Source organism: Somniosus microcephalus, chromosome 34 (assembly GCF_052327205.1).
Source record: "Somniosus microcephalus isolate GS21.2 chromosome 34, FLI_Smic_1.0, whole genome shotgun sequence".
NCBI classification, from domain to species: Eukaryota; Metazoa; Chordata; class Chondrichthyes; order Squaliformes; family Somniosidae; genus Somniosus; species Somniosus microcephalus.
Genome location: NC_141020.1, coordinates 27515251 through 27535406, shown reverse-complemented (window position 1 = coordinate 27535406; position 20156 = coordinate 27515251). Strand labels below are relative to the sequence as shown.

The 20156-nt window shown below is 51.3% G+C and overlaps 1 protein-coding gene across 1 annotated transcript in view; it reads left to right on the top strand.

Moving 5' to 3' along the window:
- Positions 1-20156, top strand: part of timm50 (translocase of inner mitochondrial membrane 50 homolog (S. cerevisiae)) — a 186774-nt gene that overhangs the window by 145982 nt on the left and 20636 nt on the right. Inside the window, exon 7 of the mRNA XM_085973600.1 lies at positions 10725-10823. Within this exon, the coding sequence (XP_085829726.1) occupies positions 10725-10823 (99 nt within the window). The remainder of the gene's footprint in view (positions 1-10724; positions 10824-20156) is intronic.

Here is a 20156-nt window from a genome sequence, read left to right as displayed (position 1 = left end):
TCGGGAGATTCGCTTCCAGTGCCGGGAGTGGAACAGTGCCCTCAGGAGATTCGCTTCCAGTGCCGGGAGTGGAACAGTGCCCTCAGGAGATTCGCTTCCAGTGCTGGGAGTGGAACAGTGCCCTCAGGAGATTCGCTTCCAGTGCCGGGAGTGGAACAGTGCCCTCGGGAGATTCGCTTCCAGTGCCGGGAGTGGAACAGTGCCCTCAGGAGATTCGCTTCCAGTGCCGGGAGTGGAACAGTGCCCTCGGGAGATTCGCTTCCAGTGCCGGGAGTGGAACAGTGCCCTCAGGAGATTCGCTTCCAGTGCCGGGAGTGGAACATTGCACCTCAGGAGATTCGCTTCCAGTGCCGGGAGTGGAACAGTGCCCTCGGGAGATTCGCTTCCAGTGCTGGGAGTGGAACAGTGCCCTCAGGAGATTCGCTTCCAGTGCTGGGAGTGGAACAGTGCCCTCAGGAGATTCGCTTCCAGTGCCGGGAGTGGAACAGTGCCCTCGGGAGATTCGCTTCCAGTGCCGGGAGTGGAACAGTGCCCTCGGGAGATTCGCTTCCAGTGCTGGGAGTGGAACAGTGCCCTCGGGAGATTCGCTTCCAGTGCTGGGAGTGGAACAGTGCCCTCAGGAGATTCGCTTCCAGTGCCGGGAGTGGAACAGTGCCCTCGGGAGATTCGCTTCCAGTGCCGGGAGTGGAACAGTGCCCTCGGGAGATTCGCTTCCAGTGCCGGGAGTGGAACAGTGCCCTCGGGAGATTCGCTTCCAGTGCCGGGAGTGGAACAGTGCCCTCGGGAGATTCGCTTCCAGTGCTGGGAGTGGAACAGTGCCCTCGGGAGATTCGCTTCCAGTGCTGGGAGTGGAACAGTGCCCTCAGGAGATTCGCTTCCAGTGCCGGGAGTGGAACAGTGCCCTCGGGAAATTCGCTTCCAGTGCCGGGAGTGGAACAGTGCCCTCGGGGGATTCGCTTCCAGTGCTGGAAGTGGAACAGTGCCCTCAGGAGATTCGCTTCCAGTGCCGGGAGTGGAACAGTGCCCTCGGGAGATTCGCTTCCAGTGCCGGGAGTGGAACAGTGCCCTCGGGAGATTCGCTTCCAGTGCTGGGAGTGGAACAGTGCCCTCGGGAGATTCGCTTCCAGTGCCGGGAGTGGAACAGTGCCCTCGGGAGATTCGCTTCCAGTGCCGGGAGTGGAACAGTGCCCTCGGGAGATTCGCTTCCAGTGCTGGGAGTGGAACAGTGCCCTCGGGAGATTCGCTTCCAGTGCCGGGAGTGGAACAGTGCCCTCGGGAGATTCGCTTCCAGTGCCGGGAGTGGAACAGTGCCCTCGGGAGATTCGCTTCCAGTGCCGGGAGTGGAACAGTGCCCTCGGGAGATTCGCTTCCAGTGCCGGGAGTGGAACAGTGCCCTCGGGAGATTCGCTTCCAGTGCTGGGAGTGGAACAGTGCCCTCGGGAGATTCGCTTCCAGTGCCGGGAGTGGAACAGTGCCCTCGGGAGATTCGCTTCCAGTGCTGGGAGTGGAACAGTGCCCTCGGGAGATTCGCTTCCAGTGCTGGGAGTGGAACAGTGCCCTCAGGAGATTCGCTTCCAGTGCCGGGAGTGGAACAGTGCCCTCGGGAGATTCGCTTCCAGTGCTGGGAGTGGAACAGTGCCCTCGGGAGATTCGCTTCCAGTGCTGGGAGTGGAACAATGCCCTCAGGAGATTCGCTTCCAGTGCTGGGAGTGGAACAATGCCCTCAGGAGATTCGCTTCCAGTGCTGGGAGTGGAACAGTGCCCTCAGGAGATTCGCTTCCAGTGCTGGGAGTGGAACAGTGCCCTCAGGAGATTCGCTTCCAGTGCCGGGAGTGGAACAGTGCCCTCAGGAGATTCGCTTCCAGTGCCGGGAGTGGAACAGTGCCCTCGGGAGATTCGCTTCCAGTGCCGGGAGTGGAACAGTGCCCTCGGGAGATTCGCTTCCAGTGCCGGGAGTGGAACAGTGCCCTCGGGAGATTCGCTTCCAGTGCCGGGAGTGGAACAGTGCCCTCAGGAGATTCGCTTCCAGTGCCGGGAGTGGAACAGTGCCCTCAGGAGATTCGCTTCCAGTGCCGGGAGTGGAACAGTGCCCTCGGGAGATTCGCTTCCAGTGCTGGGAGTGGAACAGTGCCCTCAGGAGATTCGCTTCCAGTGCCGGGAGTGGAACAGTGCCCTCGGGAGATTCGCTTCCAGTGCCGGGAGTGGAACAGTGCCCTCGGGAGATTCGCTTCCAGTGCCGGGAGTGGAACAGTGCCCTCGGGAGATTCGCTTCCAGTGCCGGGAGTGGAACAGTGCCCTCAGGAGATTCGCTTCCAGTGCTGGGAGTGGAACAGTGCCCTCAGGAGATTCGCTTCCAGTGCCGGGAGTGGAACAGTGCCCTCGGGAGATTCGCTTCCAGTGCCGGGAGTGGAACAGTGCCCTCAGGAGATTCGCTTCCAGTGCCGGGAGTGGAACAGTGCCCTCAGGAGATTCGCTTCCAGTGCCGGGAGTGGAACAGTGCCCTCGGGAGATTCGCTTCCAGTGCTGGGAGTGGAACAGTGCCCTCAGGAGATTCGCTTCCAGTGCCGGGAGTGGAACAGTGCCCTCGGGAGATTCGCTTCCAGTGCCGGGAGTGGAACAGTGCCCTCGGGAGATTCGCTTCCAGTGCCGGGAGTGGAACAGTGCCCTCGGGAGATTCGCTTCCAGTGCCGGGAGTGGAACAGTTCCCTCAGGAGATTCGCTTCCAGTGCTGGGAGTGGAACAGTGCCCTCAGGAGATTCGCTTCCAGTGCCGGGAGTGGAACAGTGCCCTCGGGAGATTCGCTTCCAGTGCTGGGAGTGGAACAGTGCCCTCGGGAGATTCGCTTCCAGTGCTGGGAGTGGAACAGTGCCCTCAGGAGATTCGCTTCCAGTGCCGGGAGTGGAACAGTGCCCTCGGGAGATTCGCTTCCAGTGCCGGGAGTGGAACAGTGCCCTCGGGGGATTCGCTTCCAGTGCTGGAAGTGGAACAGTGCCCTCGGGAGATTCGCTTCCAGTGCTGGGAGTGGAACAGTGCCCTCAGGAGATTCGCTTCCAGTGCCGGGAGTGGAACAGTGCCCTCGGGAGATTCGCTTCCAGTGCCGGGAGTGGAACAGTGCCCTCGGGAGATTCGCTTCCAGTGCTGGGAGTGGAACAGTGCCCTCGGGAGATTCGCTTCCAGTGCCGGGAGTGGAACAGTGCCCTCGGGAGATTCGCTTCCAGTGCCGGGAGTGGAACAGTGCCCTCGGGAGATTCGCTTCCAGTGCTGGGAGTGGAACAGTGCCCTCGGGAGATTCGCTTCCAGTGCCGGGAGTGGAACAGTGCCCTCGGGAGATTCGCTTCCAGTGCTGGGAGTGGAACAGTGCCCTCGGGAGATTCGCTTCCAGTGCCGGGAGTGGAACAGTGCCCTCGGGAGATTCGCTTCCAGTGCCGGGAGTGGAACAGTGCCCTCGGGAGATTCGCTTCCAGTGCTGGGAGTGGAACAGTGCCCTCGGGAGATTCGCTTCCAGTGCCGGGAGTGGAACAGTGCCCTCGGGAGATTCGCTTCCAGTGCTGGGAGTGGAACAGTGCCCTCGGGAGATTCGCTTCCAGTGCTGGGAGTGGAACAGTGCCCTCAGGAGATTCGCTTCCAGTGCCGGGAGTGGAACAGTGCCCTCGGGAGATTCGCTTCCAGTGCTGGGAGTGGAACAGTGCCCTCGGGAGATTCGCTTCCAGTGCTGGGAGTGGAACAATGCCCTCAGGAGATTCGCTTCCAGTGCTGGGAGTGGAACAATGCCCTCAGGAGATTCGCTTCCAGTGCTGGGAGTGGAACAGTGCCCTCAGGAGATTCGCTTCCAGTGCTGGGAGTGGAACAGTGCCCTCAGGAGATTCGCTTCCAGTGCTGGGAGTGGAACAGTGCCCTCAGGAGATTCGCTTCCAGTGCCGGGAGTGGAACAGTGCCCTCGGGAGATTCGCTTCCAGTGCCGGGAGTGGAACAGTGCCCTCGGGAGATTCGCTTCCAGTGCCGGGAGTGGAACAGTGCCCTCAGGAGATTCGCTTCCAGTGCCGGGAGTGGAACAGTGCCCTCGGGAGATTCGCTTCCAGTGCCGGGAGTGGAACAGTGCCCTCGGGAGATTCGCTTCCAGTGCCGGGAGTGGAACAGTGCCCTCAGGAGATTCGCTTCCAGTGCCGGGAGTGGAACAGTGCCCTCAGGAGATTCGCTTCCAGTGCTGGGAGTGGAACAGTGCCCTCGGGAGATTCGCTTCCAGTGCCGGGAGTGGAACAGTGCCCTCGGGAGATTCGCTTCCAGTGCTGGGAGTGGAACAATGCCCTCAGGAGATTCGCTTCCAGTGCTGGGAGTGGAACAGTGCCCTCAGGAGATTCGCTTCCAGTGCCGGGAGTGGAACAGTGCCCTCAGGAGATTCGCTTCCAGTGCCGGGAGTGGAACAGTGCCCTCGGGAGATTCGCTTCCAGTGCCGGGAGTGGAACAGTGCCCTCGGGAGATTCGCTTCCAGTGCCGGGAGTGGAACAGTGCCCTCAGGAGATTCGCTTCCAGTGCCGGGAGTGGAACAGTGCCCTCAGGAGATTCGCTTCCAGTGCCGGGAGTGGAACAGTGCCCTCAGGGGATTCGCTTCCAGTGCCGGGAGTGGAACAGTGCCCTCAGGAGATTCGCTTCCAGTGCCGGGAGTGGAACAGTGCCCTCAGGAGATTCGCTTCCAGTGCCGGGAGTGGAACAGTGCCCTCAGGAGATTCGCTTCCAGTGCCGGGAGTGGAACAGTGCCCTCAGGGGATTCGCTTCCAGTGCCGGGAGTGGAACAGTGCCCTCAGGAGATTCGCTTCCAGTGCCGGGAGTGGAACAGTGCCCTCAGGAGATTCGCTTCCAGTGCCGGGAGTGGAACAGTGCCCTCAGGAGATTCGCTTCCAGTGCTGGGAGTGGAACAGTGCCCTCAGGAGATTCGCTTCCAGTTGGGGAGTGGAACAGTGCCCTCGGGAGATTCGCTTCCAGTGCCGGGAGTGGAACAGTGCCCTCGGGAGATTCGCTTCCAGTGCCGGGAGTGGAACAGTGCCCTCAGGAGATTCGCTTCCAGTGCCGGGAGTGGAACAGTGCCCTCAGGAGATTCGCTTCCAGTGCCGGGAGTGGAACAGTGCCCTCAGGAGATTCGCTTCCAGTGCTGGGAGTGGAACAGTGCCCTCAGGAGATTCGCTTCCAGTTGGGGAGTGGAACAGTGCCCTCGGGAGATTCGCTTCCAGTGCCGGGAGTGGAACAGTGCCCTCGGGAGATTCGCTTCCAGTGCCGGGAGTGGAACAGTGCCCTCAGGAGATTCGCTTCCAGTGCCGGGAGTGGAACAGTGCCCTCAGGAGATTCGCTTCCAGTGCCGGGAGTGGAACAGTGCCCTCAGGGGATTCGCTTCCAGTGCTGGGAGTGGAACAGTGCCCTCAGGAGATTCGCTTCCAGTGCCGGGAGTGGAACAGTGCCCTCAGGGGATTCGCTTCCAGTGCCGGGAGTGGAACAGTGCCCTCAGGAGATTCGCTTCCAGTGCTGGGAGTGGAACAGTGCCCTCAGGGGATTCGCTTCCAGTGCCGGGAGTGGAACAGTGCCCTCGGGAGATTCGCTTCCAGTGCTGGGAGTGGAACAGTGCCCTCGGGAGATTCGCTTCCAGTGCCGGGAGTGTAACAGTGCCCTCAGGAGATTCGCTTCCAGTGCCGGGAGTGGAACAGTGCCCTCAGGAGATTCGCTTCCAGTGCCGGGAGTGGAACAGTGCCCTCAGGAGATTCGCTTCCAGTGCTGGGAGTGGAACAGTGCCCTCAGGAGATTCGCTTCCAGTTGGGGAGTGGAACAGTGCCCTCGGGAGATTCGCTTCCAGTGCCGGGAGTGGAACAGTGCCCTCGGGAGATTCGCTTCCAGTGCCGGGAGTGGAACAGTGCCCTCAGGAGATTCGCTTCCAGTGCCGGGAGTGGAACAGTGCCCTCAGGAGATTCGCTTCCAGTGCCGGGAGTGGAACAGTGCCCTCAGGGGATTCGCTTCCAGTGCTGGGAGTGGAACAGTGCCCTCAGGAGATTCGCTTCCAGTGCCGGGAGTGGAACAGTGCCCTCAGGGGATTCGCTTCCAGTGCCGGGAGTGGAACAGTGCCCTCAGGAGATTCGCTTCCAGTGCTGGGAGTGGAACAGTGCCCTCAGGGGATTCGCTTCCAGTGCTGGGAGTGGAACAGTGCCCTCAGGAGATTCGCTTCCAGTGCTGGGAGTGGAACAGTGCCCTCAGGGGATTCGCTTCCAGTGCCGGGAGTGGAACAGTGCCCTCGGGAGATTCGCTTCCAGTGCCGGGAGTGGAACAGTGCCCTCAGGGGATTCGCTTCCAGTGCCGGGAGTGGAACAGTGCCCTCGGGAGATTCGCTTCCAGTGCCGGGAGTGGAACAGTGCCCTCAGGGGATTCGCTTCCAGTGCCGGGAGTGGAACAGTGCCCTCGGGAGATTCGCTTCCAGTGCCGGGAGTGGAACAGTGCCCTCGGGAGATTCGCTTCCAGTGCCGGGAGTGGAACAGTGCCCTCAGGAGATTCGCTTCCAGTGCTGGGAGTGGAACAGTGCCCTCGGGAGATTCGCTTCCAGTGCTGGGAGTTGGGGCCTGCACCCGGGGTTAGGAATCCCTGTAAGAAGGAATGAAACTACCGCCTAGACTTTCTATATATTGCATTTATATAGCACCTATCATGACCTCAGGTCGTCCCAAGCACTTTAAAACCAATTAAAATTACTTTTGAAGTGTTGTCACTGTTGTAATGTAGGAACTGCAATGTGATAATGGCCAGTTAACCTGTGTTAGTGATGTTGATTGAGGGATACATTTTGGCCAGGACACCGGGGAGAGCTCCCCTGCTCTTCGAATAGTGCCATGGGATTTTTTTACGTCAACCTGAGAGGGTGGACGGGGCCCCGGTTTAATATCTCATCTGGAAGACGGCGCCTCCGACAGTGCAGCACTCCCTCAGTCCTGCACTGGGGGTGCCTGTCTGGATTATATGCTCAAGTCACTGGAGTAGGGTTTGAATCCACAGCCTTCTGACTCCGAGGCATGAGTGCTACCCACTGAGCCATGGCTGGCACTATTCCGAATATTTTTTAAAAATTCATTTATGGGATGTGGGCGTCGCTGGCGAGGCCAGCATTTATTGCCCATCCGTAACTGTCCTTGAGAAGGTGGTGGTGAGCTGCCTTCTTGAACCGCTGCAGTCCGTGTGGTGAAGGTACTCCCACAGCGCTGTTAGGGAGGGAGTTCCAGGATTTTGACCCAGCGACGATGAAGGATCGGCGATATACTTCTAAGTCAGGATGGTGTGTGACTTGGAGGGGAACTTGGAGGTGGTGGTGTTCCCATGCGCCTGCTGCCCTTGTCCTTCTAAGTGGAAGAGTTTGTGGGTTTGGGAGGTGCTGCCGAAGAAGCCTTGGCGAGTTGCTGCAGTGCACCTTGTAGATGGTCCACACTGCAGCCACGGTGCGCCGGTGGTGGAGGGAGTGAATGTTTAAGGTGGTGGATGGGGTGCCAATCAAGTGGGCTGCTTTGTCCTGGATGGTGTTGAGCTTTTTGAGTGTTGTTGGAGCTGCACTCATCCAGACAAGTGGAGAGTATTCTATCACACTCCTGACTTGTGCCTTGTAGATGGTAGAAAGGCTTTGGGGAGTCAGGCGGTGAGACACTCGCCGCAGCATACCCAGCCTCTGACCTGCTGTTGTTGCTACAGTATTTATGTGGCTGGCCCAGTTAAGTTTCTGGTCAATGGTGACCCCCAGGATGTTGATAGTGGGGGATTCGGTGATGGTAATGCCATTGAATGTCAGGGGGTGGTGTTTAGACTCTCACTTGTTGGAGATAATCATTGCCTGGCACTTGTGCGGCGCGGATGTTACCTGCCACTTACTAGCACAAGCCTGAACGTCGTCCAGGTCTTGCTGCATGCGGGCATGGACTGCTTCATTATCTGAGGAGTTGTGAATGGCTCTGAACACTGCGCAGTCATCAGCGAACATCCCCATTTCTGACTTTATGTTGGAGGGAAGGTCATTGATGAAGCAGCTGAAGATGATTCCCAAAATATAGTCACTTTTTGGGAAAATCTCTGACTCCGATAAGTAATATGTAAACATGAGACAAAGAAGACTTTGTTGCAACAGGTTCAGCTCCACATGAGCTCATCTTGACTGCTGAAATTTCAAGTGTTCTTTCGGGCATGATTTGAAATGAAGTGAAGCGAATCTGATGTACTTGTTCCAGAATAAGTAGCGATGAACCTGTACCTGCCTGGCAGGTTTCTGACTGTCCCGCACACAAGGGCAGGTTTCTGACTGTCCCGCACACAAGGGCAGGTTTCTGACTGTCCCGCACACAAGGGCAGGTTTCTGACTGTCCCGCACACAAGGGCAGGTTTCTGACTGTCCCGCACACAAGGGCAGGTTTCTGACTGTCCCGCACACAAGGGCAGGTTTCTGACTGTCCCGCACACAAGGGCAGGTTTCTGACTGTCCCGCACACAAGGGCAGGTTTCTGACTGTCCCGCACACAAGGGCAGGTTTCTGACTGTCCCGCACACAAGGGCAGGTTTCTGACTGTCCCGCACACAAGGGCAGGTTTCTTTGCTAATTGCTGATGTGCTTATCTTGCTGCTACACTGCAGCACAGAAACAGACTCTGTACAGCAGCAGCAGCACGCACACGGATCTTATTACTCCATATTTTGCATCTTATACGTAATTTAACGATTGTTAGTGGTTTGGAGTCATTGTTATTAAGAATGCAAATTAAAGAAAGACTTGCATTTATAGAGCACTTTACACGACCTCTGGACATCCCAAACCGCTTCACAGCCAATTATGTACCTTGTTTTGTACTTTCTTTTGGAAGTGTCGTCACTGTTGTAATGTAGGAAACGCAGCAGCCAATTTGCGCACAGCAAGCTCCCACAATCGGCAATGAGATAATGACCAGATAAAATCTCTTTTTTTTTAAGTGATGCTGATTGAAGGATAAATCAGTTCAGGGCACCAGGGAGAACGCCCCTGCTCTTCTTTGAAATAGTGCCGCCATGGGATCCTTTGCGTCCACCTGAGAAGGCAGACGGGACCTCGGTTTAACGTCCCATCTGAAAGACGCTTAATACATCCACTTGGCAATATTACCACTTCTCTGCAGATTACTGCTTGCTGCTTTTAGTTCCACTTGGAGGAGAAGCAAAGCCTCGTGCAGCAGTTTTTGTTCAGTGTGCTGTCCCAATATCTCTCTCAAAAAAAATCAAGTCCGAGGTGGTGTTTTCCCAGGATTTGACAGTGCTGGCCTCATTACTTTGAAACTTCTTTTCCTTCATTGTGATGAGTTCAGCTGCTGCAGGCCCCATTGGTTCCTTCCAATCAGCGAGGTCACTGGAGTGACCTGGAGGCACGGAGTCCTGACATGGAGGGTCTGCACCGTGACACTTTTTATTAAAAAAAAAAAAAAAAATTTAATGGGATATTTTTATAGTTGTTTATACATGGCAAATTTCTTTTTGAAATTAAAAAGAAACTTGCAGGAGGGTCGGTAACCAGACGACACAGATTTATGGTGATTGGCAAAAGAATGAGAGGAGAATATTTTTTTCTTTATGCAGCGAGTTATGATGATCTGGAATGCACTGCCTGAAAGGATGATGGAAGCAGATTCACTAATAACTTTCAAAAGGGAATTGGATAAATACTTGAAGGGAAAAAAATTGCAGGTCTTTGGGGAAAGAGCGGGGAAGTGGGACTAATTGGAGATCTCTTTCAAAGAGCTGCCGCAATAGCCTCCTTCTGTGCCGTGTGATTCTACTCTGATTCTTACTACAGTGGAGATTCTCCATGTTGCATATATTAGTGTCCAGGCTACGCAAGTTAAACGTGACTGGACCTCTGAAGATCCCGGAGTGGCAGCTCTTGGTGTGGTGGGAACTGTGGTGGCTGACTAGCCTTGAACATCATTTGGGGTTGTCTGCCCTTGTGTTAGATATCTGGGCAATAATCTTTGACCGTGCTCGTGGCACCAAGTCCCCAACTCGCGGGACTCGCGCAGCTGGCTGCAAGCGGGGAGCAAAGTCTTCCTGGCTGCTACCATTGGCGAACAGGGGTACGGCGGCATATTTGTTATGTTACTAGACCAGTGGTCCGCTGACGTGACTTCAAATCAAACCGACAGCGACTGGGGAATTTAAATTCAGTTAATTAAATAAATCTGGAATAAAAAGCTAGCATCGGTAATGGTGAGCATGAAACTACCGGATTGTTATAAAAACCCATCTGGTTCACTAATGACCTTTCGGGAAGGAAATCTGCTGCCTTTACCCGGTCTGGCCTATATGTGACTCCAGACCCACAGCAACGTGGGTGATTCTTAACTGCCCTCTGGAATGGCCCAGCAAGCCACTCAGTTGTATAAGACGGCTCACCACCACCTCCTCAAGGGCAATTAGGGATGGGCAATAAATGCTGGCCTTGCCAACAACGCCCACATCGTGTGAATTAATATTTAAAAAAATTTCCCGGCAAGTTTGTTTGTTGATTCCAGTCTCGCAAAATATGAAAGCATGTTTACGTTTTGAGTTTCAGGTAACACACGGTCACGGTGGCTGAATGGAGTGTTGCACATTGGGAATGGTTTTGTTGTTGCCTGACTTCTGATGTGTTTTTTTGATCGAACTTGAATCTATATTCAGGGTGGCTACTGAGAGCACTGCGGGCTTCTTTTTTACAGACAGCCTATCCGCTTATTGACAGTGTGGACCCGCACGGATTCATCATGTACCGCCTGTTCAGGGACGCAACGCGCTATGTGGAAGGTCACCACGTCAAGGTATTTGTGCCTTTTCTGCTTTTGTGCTAGTAAGATAGCAATTGTGTCTCTGCAACACGGTGGTGTAGCGCCCCAGGAGGTTTGAAAACTATTACAAAACCTTTCATTTGTCAATGAGCAGGATCCTCCTGACCATCATGGCACGAGGCAGGCTGGGCAGTTAAATCGGAGAATGCTTGGGTTGGTGAGTAGAAAGTAGTTCTGCCCCATTTCTCCGCCCCCCCCCCCCCCCCTCCCCCACCTGCATAAAGAAAGTGAAAGTCCATTTTTTTTGTAGTGAGGAAGCATCGTTCCGTTGAATGGGATGGAGAGGGGGTACCATCACTGGCAGCTAAAACCAGCATTGTGTCACTATAGGGGACAGCATGTCGGTCCCCTGTGAATTGGATCACTTTGCTGTACAGCCGCCATTTAAAAAAATTAATTCCCTTGTCTTTTACGAACAAGTCATTTTCAAACTTGCGCCTAGAATTATAGAAATTGCAGCACGAGAGACTATTTGGTCCACTGTGTAACCACGACGTAAATTGCAGGTGTACTTGTCAGCGAAGGAGTACCCAAGAGCGTTGTCAAACACACTGAAACGTTGAGTAAACAGAATTAATTGTGTGCTTGATGCCGGAGACGCTTCGCTCATTGTCAAATCGCTGAATCTTGAACTCGGTTAATTCTGCGGGCTACACACGAGTTTGAGATTCTCCAGGACACATTTCACCAAAAGTGATTTGTTACACTGCTGCTGTCGCTGTAGAGTGACCTCTCTGATTCTCTCTCTCCCTCTTAACCTTGGACATCATGTGCCATTCTCTGCAGGCATGCTGAGCTTGTGTACTGCAGAAATCCCGAGTCCAGACAGCCTGGGGGTCAGCTCCCTATCTTTACTTTGCCAAATCAGAGAGTTTTAATCAAAGCGCATTTCTTTGGGTCTGAACTGGCTGTTTGGGCGCGCGTGGAAGGTGAACCCCAGTCAGCAGCAGACATGAAGAGTGCCCACTTGGTGAGCGGCAGTAAGGCTGCGTCCAGCACCTTCAGGGGCGGAGGGGAGAGAACTAGAAAACCAAATCTTGTCTTTGTTTATGCTGCAGACATTCAGAAGTCTGTAAAGGGTTAAAGTCCGCAGTAAGGCTCTGCATCCCATCTGTCTGATGCCACTGCCTTCAGTTCCACAGTACCTGCAGCACAATATTTACAAAGCAGAGGTTTATGGAGGGGGGTGTGGGGGGGGGGACGGGTTGTGCGTTGCCCCATGTTCTGTAATCTGAGCTCCTCTGAAATGACCATGCCGACAATAGTATGTGTGGCCTGCATTACTGCAAGCCTTCTGCCTCGCTTCCCACCTCCCATCTGTTGTCCTGTGGCACCCAGGGAGTCTTTCTGAGCACACATCATCCCCTCGGGCCTCCTGAAAAAGACTGGGGTTTGCAGAGAGCAGCAGCAGTGACAGACCTGCTGTGCAGTTAAGATTACGATAGTTTAAAGACTGCTGGTGCTATAACCACAGTGTTAGTGGCTGATTCCCCAAAGGACCTTTTCATTTCCAGATGAAAGACACTGGTAGTTATAGCCACAAGTGCTTAATTACATATCAATGTCTCCTCAGTACAACTGTTTGTGGCGTTTTAGAAAATGATGTTGAATGGGGCCAAATCTCTTGTCCGTCTCTCTCCCTCTGCTTTACCTTGGTCTTGGTCATCCTCCGCATTTATTTTTTTCGTCCGACCTCCGCTTTCTTTCTCCTAATCTTGCTCCCTAATTTTTCTCCTTTGTAATAAATGTATGACTTCTGTGCTGTCAGGAAGGTTGTGAAACTTTAACTGTAATATGGGTTAATTATTTGCCTTCTCTCCTATTTCATCATCTAGATTACAATGTTTGTTTAATATCCAACTTTAATTACAATACACTTGTAGGGGGAGGGTGGCACGGTGGATTGCAGATGTATGCGTGATAAAGCTGTGGCGTAAAGCTAAGTATACTCAAAATCATTCTGTTCATCTAAATGTAAATTAAATGATCAGAGTCAACTGCTGGTGTCACAGTGAGTGGAAAATTAATACGGATTTGGGTAGAAAAACAAGTTTCTCCCTTCTTCCCATAGGTGCTGCCTTGTTCTTGGTGCACAACCCTCCGAGATCTCTGTGCTCCTCCGATTCTGGCCTCTTGAGCATCCCCTATTTTAATCGCTCCACCATTGGTGGCCGTGCTTTCGGCTGCCGAGGCCCTAAGCTCTGGAATTCCCTCCCTAAACACCTCTCGTCTCTCTCTCTTTTAAGATGCTCCTTAAAACCTACCTCTTTGACCAAGCTTTTGGTCACCTGTCCTAGTATCTCCATATGTGGCTCGGTGTCAAATTTTGTTTGATAACGCTCCTGTCCAGCGCCTTGGGGCATTTTACTACGTTAAAGGCGCTATATAGATGCAGCAAGTAGTCGTTGTTGTTGTGCTATACCAGTGAAGCTCCAAGAGGATTCATGTTTTTCGCTGCAAGTTTATCCAAAATATCCGTGCTCAGACCAAACTAGCTTCATGTGAGGAGATTTCTCAGAGAGAGCACTGTAACCGACGCATTGAAACACACACATTCACCTTTCCATTTTATGTGAGGGAGGAGGCAACAATGCCCTTTATCTCACTGTTCTTAGCCGTGGCTCTTTCGCCTTTGTGTCAGAAGGTCGTGGGTTCAAGTCCCACTCCAGAGACTTGAGCACATAATCCAGGCTGACACTCCCAGTGCAGTGCTGAGGGAGTGCTGCACTGTCGGAGGTGCCGTCTTTCGGATGAGACATTAAACTGAGGCTCCGTCTGCTCTCTTCGGTGGATGTAAAAGATCCCATGGCACTATTTTGATGAGCAGCAGGGGGAGTTCTCCCCGGTGTCCTGGCCAATATTTAGGCCTAACCGACATCACTAAAACAGATGATCTGGTCATTATCGCATTGCTGTTTACGGGAACTTGCTGTGCATAAATGGGCTGCCACGTTTCCTACATTACAACAGTGACTCCACTTCAAAAAGTACTTTGTTGGCTGTGAAGTGCTTTGGGACATCCTGAGGTCGTGAAAGGCGCTATATAAATGCAAGTCTTTCTTCATTCTTTTCTGACTGAAACCCCTTGCTGCAGCCATGAGACCGGCCCACATGTCCTCGGCAGGCGAACTGCAGCATAGAATATCGGGTGGCGTTCTCATCTGTGTTACTGATCTCACCACTGCCCTCCCCAGCAAGATCCAAATATCAGTGATTTCAGCCTGCTGTCAGACCACAAACTCCATCTTACCGGTATGACGGAGGAGCATCGCCTTTCTCCTGGACACTATAAAGCCAATATGAGAGGCCTACACTTTTCATGAGTGGAGATAGGTTTTAAATCTTGAGCTCGGGCGCTGTACAAGAAAAATGCATCCTCTTTCCTCTTGCCTGCATTTATGTCGACCTGAAAAGGTGGAGATACCGCTCTATCTGTTATGAAGAGAGAGCACTAGAACCGGCTCAAGGGGCTGAATGGCCTACTGTTCCTAAGTTCCACTACAAAAATAAACCATTTCCCTCTTCTGGACTGCAGACCTGTTTCTGCAGAATGCTCGCCCCCCCCTGGCCAGAGAGACTCCAAGGCAGTCAGTTGATTAGCGAGGTGCCAACCTCTGGGTGTCCACACCAGCGCCTAGAGGTGCAGAACACTCCCCCATCACCCTTCTCACCCAATGCTCAGCAAACCTACTCAGTGCAGCATTCAAATCAACCCGAGGATCCTTCCTGTATGCTCAACTGCTACATTGTGCCGTTCATTTACCTACTGCTCCACCAGTGGAGCGCGAAGAGAATTCATGGTTTTCGCTGCAAGTTTATCCAATAAATCGATAAAGCCCTTTTATAAACACCTTTTTTCAAAAGAACACGTGGTTAAATGCAGGGCATTTTTTAACAATCAATGGGTGTGTATATTTGGATTTGGGAATAATTGCAGTAATGTTTAAATTCAGATGAAGTCATAAACCTTAAGAAGTGATCTATGTAATAGTTGAGATGAGATTATAGTCTTGATATCACACACATATTCCCATTGTTTCTCTTTCCAAATTATAATGCTAAGTTTGTGGGGAATTTGTTTCCCTGTTTTGGATATGTTCTTTTCTCACTTTGGTTGACACACTGTGGTACTGAAAGACTAGCAGTCACTGCCCCTGATAGTAATCAGTCTTTTATAAAAGAGTGACTCTGGCATTATGATGCTTCATATTAAAATAAAGCTTTTATATTGGCCTTCTGTAAGTTTACGAAAATAAAAGGTCAGCACGTGGCAGAGTGGACTGAAGCACTTGCCTTGTACAGAGAAAATTCTGCATTCCAATCCAAAACTAACCAAGAGCTGGTACAATTACTGTAATGAGAAAAATAGTTTTTGCCCTAAATTTTAGAAAGTAGTGTGTTCCAAATGGCATGGCTAGTAAATGCCATGCCCAGTGTGGGACTGAGCTATGCAGGCCAGAAAAGCGCCCGGTTTGTTCCCTGGGGTACCAGAAAGGTGCTACAATTGGGCTTGTTCCTGCTTGTGTCTATTATCCAGTATTGGGAAAGAAATAAAAACTTGCATTTATATAGCGCCTTTCATGACCGTAGGACATCCCAAAGCACTTTACAGCCAGTGAAGTACTTTGGAATTGTAGTCACTGTTGTAATGTAGGAAATGCGGCAGCCGGTTTGTGCATAGCAAGCTCCCACAAACAGCAATGTGATAATGACCAGATAATCTGTTTGTGCTGTTGATTGAGGGAGGACAAGGACACCGGGGAGAACTCCCCTGCTGTTCTTCAAAATAGTGCCATAGGATCTTTTACCTCCACCTGAGGGAGCAGACGGGGCTTCGGTTTAATGACTCATCCGAAAGACGGCACCTCCGACAGTGCAGCACTCCCTCAGTACAGCACTGGAGTGTCGGCCTAGGTTTGTTTGTGCTCAATCTCTGGAGTGGGACTTGAACCCACAACCTTCTGACTCAGAGGTGAGAGTGTGCTACCAGCTGAACCCTGGCTGACATTCATGGGAACTGCATGTATGTGTACTTCAGGTAAGGTGAGGATCGGGTTTGGCTATAATACCTCCCACGTGTGAGTAGACCTGCCAAGGTTTACTGTTTGGTCACGCACACGAAATTGCACGCCTGGGTGATCATCTGGAGGATAGTAACACCCGTGGAACTGCACCTCAATACATCCATTAATCATTGGGAAGCATTTGTGAATCCAAGTGTTGACATAATTCAATTAGCTGAAATAAGCCATCACCTTGCTCTTCAGATACATGGAACAGTTCCCATGGATTGGAGGGTAGCTAATGTAACCCCACTATTTAAAAAAGGTGTTAGAGAAAAAGCGGGGAATTATATATATATATATATATATATATAAGCCTGACATCGGTAGTGGGGAAAATGCTAGAGTCCATTATAAAAGATGTAATAGCAGAGCACTTGGAAAATAGTGACAGGATCGGACAAAGTCAGCATGGATTTACAAAAGGTAAATCATGCTTGACTAATCTACTGGAATTTTTTGAGGATGTAACTGGTAGAATAGATAAAGGAGAACCAGTGGATGTGGTGTATTTGGACTTTCAGAAGGCTTTCGATAAGGTCCCGCATAAGAGATTAGCGTGTAAAGTTAAAGCACATGGGATTGGGGGCAAGGTATTGACTTGGATAGAGAACTGGTTGGCAGACAGGAAGCAAAGAGTTGGAATAAACGGGTCTTTTTCCGAGTGGAAGGCAGTGACTAGTGGGGTACCGCAGGGATCGGTGCTAGGACCCCAGCTATTCACAATATATTATTTTTATAGAAATATATATATAATCTCGACGAGGGAACTAGATGTAATATCTCCAAGTTTGCAGACGACACAAAGCTGGGGGGGCGTGTGTGCTGTGAGGAGGATGCAGAGAAACTCCAGTACAATTTGGCAGATGCAGTATAATGTGGATAAATGCGAGGTTATCCACTTTGGTGGCAAAAACAGGAAGGCAGATTATTATCTGAACGGCAATAGATTGGGAAAAGGGGAAGTGCAACGAGACCTGGGTGTCCTTGTGCACCAGTCGCTGAAGGTAAGCATGCAGGTGCAGCAGGCGGTTAAGAAGGCAAATGGTATGGTGGCCTTCATAGCGAGAGGATTCGAGTACAGGAACAAGGATGTCTTGCTGCAGTTGTACAGGGCCTTGGTGAGACCACACCTTGAATATTGTGTGCAGTTTTGGTCACCTTATCTGAGGAAGGATGTTCTTGCCATGGAGGGAGTGCAGCGAAGATTCACCAGGCTGATACCTGGGATGGCAGGAATGACCTATGAGGAGAGATTGGGTCGATTGGGCTTATATTTGCTAGAGTTTAGAAGAATGAGAGGGGATCTCATTGAAATTTATAAAATTCTAACAGGACTAGACAGACTAGATGCAGGAAGGCTGTTCCCAATGGCGGGGGAGTCCAGAACCAGGGGTCACAGTCTAAGGATAAGGGGTAGGCAATTTAGGACTGAGATGAGGAGGAATTTCTTCACCCAGAGAGTGGTGAACCTGTGGAATTCTCTACCACAGAAGACAGTTGAGGCCAGTTCATTAAATATATTCAAGAAGGAGTTAGATATATTTCTTAAGGCTAAGGGGATCAAGGGATATGGGGAGAAAGCAGGGACAGGGTACTGAGTTTGGATGATCAGCCATGATCGCATTGAATGGCAGAGCATGCTCGAGGGGCCGAATGGCCTACTCCTATCTTCTATGTTTCTATGTATGTATATCTTTATATGATAGTCCTCATCCACTTGCAGAATGTGCCTTGCACAATGCCCTTGCACTGCACATGCTACAGGTAATTTCAGCAAAGTTGATATTCATGAATCACAGCAGTCAACTTAACTATCAGCAGAAGCCCTCGCTAGACCCAGGGCGGTGTCTTCCAAAACAGCCCGTCGTCCATCTGCCGCCTGACTAAATGCTGCTCTGCTGCCTTCGCTCTGCAGCATCTGGCCATGGGCAATCCGTCACCTTTTTTTTTTGGCACTGTCAGAAGTCAACCTGCACCAATCAAAACATCAAACGAGAAGCTGCGGCGCTGAAACCTAACAGACAACGTACGCCAACTATTGTGCGACTATGCAGGAAACGACAGGCTGCCAGGGCTCTGTGCACAGCAATTTACATTTTCATCAAGGTTTTGTTTTGCCTCCAATTTGCCTTTTTTTTTTAAACTGGGTAATGCCTTATTTTTTTTTATTTTTTAAAAAGACTTGTATGGTTGATTTTTTCATATTTGTTAGCTGGCATACAACGCAAGTGCATTCCTGCAGCAAAGTATTGTTCGAGATGTTATCTGGCTGGTAGCTGCACCGTGCCATTTCCAGGCACACCTAACTAGAATAATTCAATTATCTCTAGTGCACTCTTAAATTACATCTAATGTAAACTGAAATTAGGATAATTTAATCAAATGTTCCTTTATAAACTGTTTAATGTAAAGTGACAGGCTCTTTTTTTAACACCTATCCCTATTAACCTCTCTGACTTTTACAGCTTGTTGAGTATCGTGAGGCAAATGAGAATGATTTGATGGAGAATAACTTTTACAAATGGCTCTAACAACTATATTTCTGATTGACATGGTGCGGGGCAGTCCCACAGCTTTTGAAAACATGTCTCCCTCACTCCTACGCTTGCAGGGTGAGAGTCTGGGCAGGCTGCAGCCGCCAGCTTCCCAGCCTTCAGTTACCAGCTGGGAGATCCCCAGGACTGGCTCTTGAGAACTCTCCCTCTCCGCCCACCCCATGTCTGCTTGGCAACCGGGGACAAAATATAAACCTACCGCAAATTCTGCATCGTGTCACTTTCTGGTGCACTGGTCAGGTGCATCTATTCCACTGTGCTGGCTTATTTCAGTTTATTTTTTAAAGTACAGTTTTTTCCAATCATAGACTAGGACAGCACAGAAGGAGGCCATTCAGCCCATCGACCCTGTGCCGGCTGTTTCGAAGAGCAATCCAGTTAGTCCCGCTCTTTCCCCAGATCCCTGCAATTTTTTTCTCCTTCAAGAATTTATCCAATTCCCTTTGGCAGGCTACTATTGAATCTGTATCCACCGCCCTATCAGGCAGCGCATTCCAGAGTTTTTCCTCATGTCGCCTCTGGTTCTTTTGCCAATCACCTTAAATCTGTGCCCTCTTGCTAATGCCACAGTCATCAAATTAACTAATGGTGTTCTATAAATTCAAGGGGTTCCAGATTTATGCAGGTTACAACCTGGGGTCTAACTTGCACATCAGTGCAGCCTTGAAAATGTTCTAGGATGGTACTAAGACATACACATACTAACCAATAGGTCCCAGGTTCAGTTATTGATCTGTGATGAACAACATCTGGGGTGCCACAATTCGCCTCCATGCGCAGTGTTGGAGAGAGAGAGAAAACCAGCCAAGATTTCCACTCCTGATCACTGAGATAACTCCTACTAGCAAGAACTTGTGCGAGATCTTCAGGTGAAGATTGAATAGGGCTTGACTGTCCCCCTGGTTAACTAGCCCGCCAACGTTCACTACTTAGGATCACGCATGAAAATGCTCGCTTGGGGGTGAGGTGCTGGATGGGATGTGGACAGTGGTGGGGAAGAGTTAGGAGAGGCGACCAAAGGCAAGGTCTATTAGTAGGTTTTGTAGAGGATTTTTGAAGGTGGGGAGGGAGCATGGGGAAGAATTGCAGAGAGCGGGACTGTGATATGGACACGGGAGAGCCCTCGAGAGCCACTCCTGTGGATCTTTCAGCTGATAACTGAAGGCTGGGGTGTTGGCTGGCTGCCTCAAAGGGGAAGATGTATTTTGAAAGTAGCTACAGCACAGTGACCATATCAACAGAAGAGTAAGAGCCGCAGGAGACAATTGAAACACCAAAAAACCTGGATGCTGTTGAATAGTTCTTCTCTATGCAGTGTTCTGAGTCAGTGTTTTTCCCTTCCCTCCTCTCCTATCTCTATTGACTCCCTACTGGTATATGAGTTCGTAGGTGCCAGTTGTCTTCCCGAACCTCACCCAAATGGCGATTGTTCACCTGTAAGCCTTTACAGCATATCTTGGCAGATTATTCAGCTGCATGGATCATCATAGCCAGTAGTTGGATGATATACTTATCCAGTGCACTTCTAGCAGGGGGCATTCAGGTGCAGGCATGCTGGCTGGTGTTCCCTCCTCTAACCCAGGTGTGGAGATGCCAGATGCATGGTACGGTAGCACAGTGGTTATGTTACTGGCCGAGTAATCCAGAGGCCTGGACAAATGATCCGGAGACGAGTTCAAATTCCA